Source organism: Primulina eburnea, chromosome 18 (genome assembly GCF_022965805.1).
Source record: "Primulina eburnea isolate SZY01 chromosome 18, ASM2296580v1, whole genome shotgun sequence".
In the NCBI taxonomy this organism is placed as follows: Eukaryota; Viridiplantae; Streptophyta; class Magnoliopsida; order Lamiales; family Gesneriaceae; genus Primulina; species Primulina eburnea.
The window spans coordinates 4,625,544-4,634,548 of record NC_133118.1 but is presented as its reverse complement, the minus strand read 5'-3'; the positions used below and the strand labels follow the sequence as shown (position 1 = coordinate 4,634,548).

Sequence of the window (9,005 nt, the reverse complement as noted above, 5' to 3'; positions counted from 1 at the left end):
GGCATCAAAAACTCTTGCAAAATTCAACTCAAGTTCGTCAAAACTTGACTCAATGCTAACTATGGGAAATGACAACAGAACTGGTCTTGGATATGTTGAAAGCACATATGAACATGGTGAAACTTCCAATTCTAAATCAAAATCAACCATGTTTGTAAAGGCAAGCGAAGACTGCTCTGTCCCCTTAACAATGAAACCTCCCATGAAGACTCTGTCAATCTCAAAGCAAGCCTCGGAACAAATGCTGAAACAAAATAGAGCTTCTTCCTCTCCTTTGAAAGTTGATCCTCCAGTGAAGATATCACAAATCAAGAAACCAATGTCAACTTCCAAACCAAATCAAAGAAAGCGACATTTTATCTGTCACTACTTCTATAAGCCTGGGCACATCAGACCATTCTGCTACAAACTAAGAGCCGGCTACCTGAATTGGAAATCAAATCGGGTGTTGCCCACCGTGTTTTCCAACACCAGGTGCAACACCGCAGTCAAGAAATCTTCCACAAGGAAAGTTTGGGTACCTAAAACTGTTATTCGATGCAATATCATTTATACTTCTTTAAAAACTAACATTGCAGGTGCATGGTACTTCGACAGTGGGTGCTCACGCCACATGACCGGATCTAAAGAACACCTCACGAATTATGTTGAAGTAAAAAGTGGGTGTGTAACCTATGGTGGTGGTTCCAAAGGAAGAATTGTAGGCAAAGGAACCCTGAACGTTGATGGGCTTCCTGAACTTCACAATGTTCTACATGTTGAAGGACTTAACTCAAACTTAATTTCCGCTGCCGTGTTGTGTGCTGTGTTGACAACACCGGGCACAACACTAACTTCTGATACACACATTATAATGTTTTATATTTATTTCATGTACAACAATTTCTTACATAAATGACGTCATAATAGGAGTTAAACATAGTTAGATTATTACAAAAATAATTTTCAGTCCACAAACAAATTTATTTAAGAAAAGAAAAACGATAAAAAGAGAGAAGAGGCAAATCTAATAATCTAGTCAGCCAAACTTTTTTTTTGGAGTTGCGTGTGTTTTTTCACAATGTATATTTATATTTTGATTCACAAAACTTTATATGAAATCATCTCATTATTTAATTAATTTTTTAAGATAGATTTTTTTGCCTAACTCAATCTATATAAAAAAAATTTTTTTATATAAAAAATATTAGTTTTATTCCAATTATAGATCAAATTGACTTGTATCATAGATAAACCGTTTAACACGAGGCCAACACTTTTTTATGTAACAAATATAACACAAAAAATTAAAAATAATTATTGGCCAATCTAATTAAATTTTGAAATATCTTCCACTTTTAGTTTCACATGTCACGGTAAAAAAACAAGTAAACTAAAAAAAATTAACTAATCAATTTACATGAAAAATTTAATATTTTTTTACTACATTAATTTTTTTTTAATAATTTATGTTGTCTATGTCCTATAAAGTCGTGACTATGTTAATGGAAACAGTTGTTATCATGTATTTGTCTGTTTATATATTTTTCAGAGAATTTAAATGGTTACGAGTTTCAAAATAAATAGATTAAGGTGCTCTTCCCGATTTTAGTGAGAATTTTTTTACATACTAGGAAATTGCACGTGCGTTGCACGTGATATCTCGATGATTATTGTCCAAATTTTGTGTGTGCATACTTTAAGTTAAATTATATAATTAAAAACTATCTATAAAAGAATATGATGCTATATAATTAGTTAATGAAAATAATAATTATGTAAAAATGTAAACACAAATTTTTATTAATAGAAAAATTGAAATATAAGACCAAAAATAAAAAAACAATAAAAAAGCATAGTGCACTAAGTTTTGATGGAATCAAACTTTTTCTTGCTTGATCTTCAAAGATTCCACATTTTGTGTGGCATTTTTAGTTTTGACTTGTCTCTTTCTCTTTGTGGAAGAAGAAAGCTTGTCATCATCTTCAATCAGGATGTGGGTACTTCTTTTAGCATCATCAGCTAATTTTTTGTTGTTTTGTTGGCTTCGTGTCTTGGACATCGGATTATGTTTGATGTTTTTTCTCTTTATAAAAGTAGCAATTTTTTCATCATCTTCAATTTGAATTTCAGCATTTGCATTGACATCTTTGAAATTTCCTGATTCTTGCTTTTGCAGGGATTTTTTAAATCCTTCAACTGTAATAGAATAAGTTGCATTATTGGTCAGAGTCTTTTCAGCAAATTTGAAAAGAGAGATGTATTCTTCCTTTTCTGGAATTTCAAGGGCCATATAATATGGCGAAGCACTTGCATCCTACACAAAATGAAACACAAGTTAGTTAAAGAGTTTTAAAGTTAAGGTGTTATTTGTAGTAATATGGGTTAAACTAACCTCAGCGACTGATTTGATATAGTCTTTCACTGAACAACCAATAAAAGCAGTAGCAACGTCTTCAAATAATGTAATTTTTACATTGTCATTATCTTTTTTGACATTTATCGTAACTCGATACCTATGCATATGGCAGTATGATAAAAAATATAAATGTATGCTATTATTTCATGAAAAAAAAACAAATATGATGGAGTTATACCTCGGCACTGCTTCAACGTGTATATGAACGCATTTGGTACAAGATGTCGCATCTTTTGTTTTAATAATTGCCCTCGAACAATTGTTACAAGCTTCGTACCAAGGGTTCAATCTGTTTTCAACTTCAAGTACATATCCTTTGAAAGAGTAGTATGTGTTCTAGTTCATTAGAATATAAGATCGATACATTCGATAAACTAAATAAAATTAGTGTTTTGGATAAATGGGAGAAACAATTATTGCAATAAAAGGAAAAAGTTGTGAAATTTTTCTCTTACCTCGGTTAAACTTTTGCGTTCATTGAGCAATTGATTGATGGTGATTTCTTTAGAACATTTCAGTTTAGTAGCCAGCCACAAATCATTAAGATTGTGGTCTTTAAAACCCGAGTTCAGCCTGTTTGTCAAAAACAACAAGAAGTATTAGTAGTAAAAAATGTGGTTATAAGATGTTACAAAAAAAGTGAATTTTCGACTTGTTATTACGTAATCAATGATTTTTTTTGTAGTTTAAATTATACAATAATCTTATTAACTGGGATCATTCGAAATTGCAATTATTATAGGCATGCGTACAGATAAAAAAATTGATGCTCGGGGAAATAATAGAATTCAGTTTGCTTACCATATATTTAATTTCTTTGATTCGGTGCATGGTGGATTTAGAAATATCGTAGTAGTATATGTGGATTTCAATTGAACTGTGTCTGTTCAAAAAAAACCGAGAAGTGAGTATTTTTAATTATTGATCAATAAATTTATAATATAATTGACAATACCTTGGTAAGGTTGTATTTTCATATTTGAGAAAGCAATTATTGGCTTCTCATTCACCATTTCCTCTAACCATTGGCCTTCATTGAAGGCGAGATCGTCCCACAAATTTATCGTAACAGTATCATGTCTGAGAAAAATATATGACAATATAACATATTATTTGAAAGAATCGAAATGCAATAAAATGGTTGTACTCACAGAAGGTTCATCAATATGACTTCTCTCCGGCAGCCTGTGCTATTGTCATCCCTACGAAACTGGATCGATTGCTTGACTTTCATGATGACACCTATGACATGTAATAAATAACGGATAGTAATTAGTTATACTAATTAAATAAATGATCGATATATTTACAAATCAAAAGATTGTTGAGAATTACCTAGTGGTTGAGCATCTTGTGAAGAATTTTTAATGTCCCCAAACTTACAAAAACTGAAAGTGTTGTTAGAGAAACTGATAATATTATCTGTTTCTATGATTGTTGTATTCGTTTGTAGGACAAGCTCAATTTTCGGATTGATGTTCGGGAAATTTTTGTTTATTTCCCTTATGTTTGGATTAAATATGTTGTAACTTCTGTTGAACTTGAGTTGTTCATGAAAGTATTGCATGGCATTAGCAAAAACAATCTCATATATCATAGTACCCTGCAACAAATAAGGGAGGTCAAAATTTAAAAAAAAAAAAACCAAAAACATGTGATATCAGTGATTTTAGAAGACAAAATATACACCTCCAATTTTTTAGCACTTTAAATTATAACGAATATTATGTCAGTGTTTATATAATGTAATCTATTTAAGGCTGCGTTTGGTTGCAGGATAAAATAAACTAATGATTAGTATGTAAATGATAAAGAAAATGATTGTCGTAGATATGTAATATATGGTAGTATGTTTGGTTAGATTTTTAAGTGTAGGATAATTTTGAAATTTTTGATGAAAGGTCAAAATTGCCCTTCTTTTTTTTTCTTCTTCCACTCCGACGTGGCGGTCCGGCAACCGACGTGGCGGCGACGGCGGTGAGTCGGCGGTCCGACGACGGCGATGGCGTTCCGGCGAAGGTCCGGCGACGGCTATGCGGTGCAGTCCGGCGTATGTCCGGCGGCGGCGGGGGTGGCGGTCCGGCGACAGCCGTCCGACGACGTCGGCGGCGGTCCGGTAGCCGAGGTGGTTCAATAGCGGTGAAGGAAGAAGGGTAAAATTGGAAAGTGGGTAGGGATAGAGGAGGGATTAATAATCCTACGGAGGAAGGAGGTATTATTTTATCACACGTAATACCACCTAATAACTCATAGGAAGGATTGAGCTGGTTTACCAAGAATCGTACCAAACGCAGGATTAGGTGTGATAAAATAATCTATCACACCTAATCCGCCCAACCAAACATTGCCTAATGATGAGGACTCGTGATTAGTATAGCTTATGTAATATATGAATAATAATAAGAACAAAAAGATAAATCAATAAACAGTTTATGAAGGGGAAAAAAACCACGTAAATATACTTCACATAGTGCTAGAAACACATAAATTAGAAGTTTTCACAAAAAAATTTAATAATACCTCTTCATCCAAAAATATAATCTTCCGGATTGGTTTTGAATTTGCCTTTGAAAATAGGCTGCTTCCTTGTCGAAGAACCTTAAGCACGAGCGTAGTAGACTTTTGATTTGGTTGCAGAGAAGTAATAGAAGAAAAATCTGAAGAAACCATTGAAGCAAAGTTGTTTAATCTGAAGACAAGGAAGAAGAAAAGTTATAAGCTTTTGAATTTGGAGAATAACGTGTCTTTATAAATAAGTAATCTCACTTAAAACACATTAATTGCATATAATTTTTTCCAAAATACAATTAAGTAATGTATAACCAAGAATCTGCCGTTTTAAAATTTGAAAATTTGAAATGTGACCAATAGAGTTTCTTATTGTTGGGGAAAAAAATAAATAAAATATTTGGACTTATCTTCTCTTTTGAACCAAGTGGTGGATGAGTATTGATATTGTGGAAACATCTGTCCCAATTTTCCACAAACATCCTAGAGAATAAATCATGAAATGTATTATGAAATTGATTATCATGTAACAGAAAAGCTGTGAATGTTAGATAAGTTCAAATAGTAAATAGAAATTGAGTTATACAATATTGCTATATTTTTAATAACATGCTGGAATGAATACATTAGATAAAAAAAATTCAAACTACGTGGGTGTAAGGAATTGTTGTACAGGAAATTAAAATATTAAAACATTATTATGTGTGTATCAGAAGTTAGTGTTGTGCCCGGTGTTGTCAACACAACACACAACACGGCAGCGGAAATTAAGTATTTAACACACAAATATAATTTTAATAAATTAACACCAGATTTAAATTATGCACAAGTACGAATACTTGTGCGATGCCTCATGGCAAAAAATTCACTAGAAAAATTATGTAAATCGTTTACACCAAAACAATACTAGTGAGAAAACAAAACCAAATTCCTTGACACTCCAAGGAATTAAAAATGCATCAAAACAAACCACATAAAAACTAGATGCATAAAATAAAAAAGCGTGTTGCTTAAAACCAAACGACGACACTCTTCGATCAACACTCTGCGTCAGTGTTGTTCTTGAGTGTTGGCAACACCAATCGGCAACACGGTATAACAGTGAATCAATCACACAAACTTTTCACAATCTGAACTCTGTATGTGCACTCCCGAAAACCTCCAGCATATCCTCTCCAAAGTGATCACACGATCACACAAAAACGCCTCAACAAAATATAGGTTCGGCTTTTGTATTTTTCTTCTATGTATGCGCTCTTTTGCCGACCTCACGAAAGAGTCACACCAAAAGACTCAGACGAAAAGCTTCAAACGAAAAAGACTCTCTTCTCTATCCCACACGCATGACGGCTACAAGGCACTCCATATTTATATCTAATGCTTGACCTAAATATCTTCCCATAAAAGAGTCCTACAAAATATAGAAAGAAGATTTCATTAGATATAAAAACCTTTTTTAAACAAAGATAAAATATCTTAGAGATACAAATCATATTAAAAACAAATCATAAAATATATAGAATAAATCAATCAAGATTTTATCATCTAGAAATAAATCAAATAAGATTTCATAATCTAGAAATAAGTAAATAAAATCTTTTAGTCTAGAAAGGCAAAATCTTAAATTGATATTATCAATTTAACAAAATAATAAAGGAATAAAATATTCCTTTCAATCTCCCCCTTTTTGTCTTTCTGGACAAAACATCCAAAAATGATAATCTTGGTAAGCATCGCTGCCAGTTAAGCTCCCCCTGCATTTGAGTATGTCTCCCCCTGAGTCAAAGTTCGTCTCCCCCTGAATTAAACATGTTAGAGCACTGGTGTTGTTGACAGTGTTGTCAACACCATCGTTAGAACACCTGAAAACATAAGAAGACATACGAAAGCAACCCACAAACAACATTACAGACAGAATCTCAGCAACTCGAGATGCTTCAGCACCATCCATAGAACCATGTCATTTTTGTTCTCCTTCTCCCCCTTTTTGGCCAGAATGTAAGCCAACTTCCAAAAACAGATTATACTCAGTCATGTAGTTAGCAATGACTTCTTTGAACTTTTGAATCTACTGTAGATCAAAGTCAATTTGGACCATAGCAAACACTCCACGATCTCTGAAAAATGCTGTCAATTTTTGTTTGTCATACACCGCCATGTCAATGTTCCTCTCTTCAATAAATTCTCTATTCACATAGAGGGCCATAGGACTAAGACAGCTTCAGTGCAAAACTTGGTGGAGACATAATGACTTACATCATTATCAAAAGAGTCAGTGTTGTCAGCGGTGTTGACAACATCGGACTCAACATCAGCAGTATCTTCAGCCACCTGTAAAATTTGAGAGAAAATTATAATGGTAGATCAGGATTTATGCACAAAAGCCCACAAAGAAATTACGAGAGCAAAGAAAGATTGTGAGGGTAAATGAGAACAAGCAAGAGTAATTATCAGGCATTTAACAACAACAAAACATATTTACTCTTACAAAAGAAAATCGATTCAATCCTTCAGCTCCAGAGAATTTGCACGGTCAAGGTAATATGTTCGAAATTTACCCAAAACACTAATTACGGTTCTATCCCAAAAACAAATAGAAAAATTGATTCAAACTCGTGTTACGACGATTTCAAAAGAATATCCTGTGAAAACCCACGTCGATTATAACCCACTGACACAAGTAGTCACATAAATTCAAAATTTAGGTTATCAAGGTTTTCATCAACCGTCATGATTCAATACTGAGATGTCACTGCACATGATAAATTCACGAAACAAAAATCAATATTCATGTCCTAAATATGCCTCCAATATGATGAGATATCGAAATGTCAGACAGTGTATAAATTGTGTTGTGTCTGAACTTGATGTTGGCAACACCTCCAGGCAACACCACTGAGTTTTATTCAAACTTCCATAAAATTCTTTTGAATCAGAAATAGTAGCTCCCACACTAGAAGAACGGTCTTCAAAGGAGTCCCCTGGGTAGCTTTTTCCATTACTATTTTTACTTAGAAGTGGTAGCTCCCACACTAGAAGAACGGTCTTCAATGGACTCCTCTAGGTAGCTTTTTCCATTTTCTTCTAAACAATTTTTTTTTATTTACCTCTTTTCTGTTTTTCTCCTTTTGCTCACATTTTCCAAGTCATCTTTTCACTTTAGACAAGATCACGATTTTCATGAATGTCCTCAACTACTCAATGCCTTGGATTTGAGCAAAAACTATTTCTCAACATACGATTGGAAGTATGAACACTCAGAGGGTACCTTTCAGAAATTTGCCTTCACTGTTCGGTCATTACACAAATAAATAGGATGATTATGAATATGCAGTATGCCTAGCATCCTAAAAATATACATGCAAAAATGGTGTTGTCACCGGTGTTGGCAACACCAATGACAACATGTGTGTGTGATTATTGTATGCACATGCTGAGAGATTTCCGAAGATTGGAAAATCTCTCAAAATCCAAAAGTTTCGTGAATATATCAGCCAGTTGATTCTCAGTCCTAACAAATTCAAGTCGAATTATGCCTTTTTCAACCAAATCTCGAATAAAGTGATGTCTTATGTCGATGTGTTTTGATCGAGAGTGTTGAACATGATTCTTAGAAATGTCTATAGCACTTGAGTTGTCACAATATACCATCATGTAATGTTTAACTTGTAAACCAAGAGAAAAATTCAACTCTCCTACCATGCTCATTTCAAAGTGTGAAGACATACACTCAACAAAGTTATCAACAAATTTTTGTGATGAAGAATCGAAGATAATGTCATCTACATAAACTTGAAAAATCAGGATATCATGCTTCAATTTTTGAATAAAGAGAGTTTTATCAACCTCACCTCGTTTAAAGCCCAGATTTATCAGATTGTCAGTTAACCTACCATGCCATGCCCGTGGAGCCTGTTTCAGTCCATACAAGGCCTTATTCAATTTGTAGACATGATCCACGTGGTGGGGATCTTCAAATCCCTTAGGTTGACTGACATAGGCTTCCTCATTCAAAATGCCATTATTATTATTCTTGAGTTCAATTTGAGACACAAAACACGAGTGACTTACCTGGGAAAACGTGGAGCTCATGCAGATT

The 9,005-nt window shown here is 33.6% G+C and overlaps 1 protein-coding gene across 2 annotated transcripts; it reads right to left on the bottom strand.

The window, feature by feature from the left end:
• Window positions 1–1,776: 1,776 nt before the first annotated feature.
• On the bottom strand, window positions 1,777–3,658 carry LOC140820037 (replication protein A 70 kDa DNA-binding subunit D-like). 2 transcript variants are annotated; one of them, XM_073180337.1, is made up of 7 exons: window positions 3,550–3,658; window positions 3,354–3,428; window positions 3,200–3,281; window positions 2,854–2,971; window positions 2,577–2,734; window positions 2,375–2,495; window positions 1,777–2,296 (listed from the first exon to the last, which is right to left on the bottom strand). In XM_073180337.1, the coding sequence occupies exons 2-7, from the start codon at window positions 3,409–3,411 to the stop codon at window positions 1,859–1,861; spliced, it is 975 nt and encodes a 324-aa protein (XP_073036438.1). In that variant the 5' UTR covers window positions 3,412–3,428; window positions 3,550–3,658; the 3' UTR covers window positions 1,777–1,858. The 2 variants fall into 2 exon arrangements, with proteins under 2 accessions (XP_073036438.1, XP_073036437.1); XM_073180336.1 differs by having other exon boundaries at window positions 3,354–3,478; window positions 3,550–3,643.
• Between the last annotated feature and the right edge of the window lie 5,347 nt (window positions 3,659–9,005).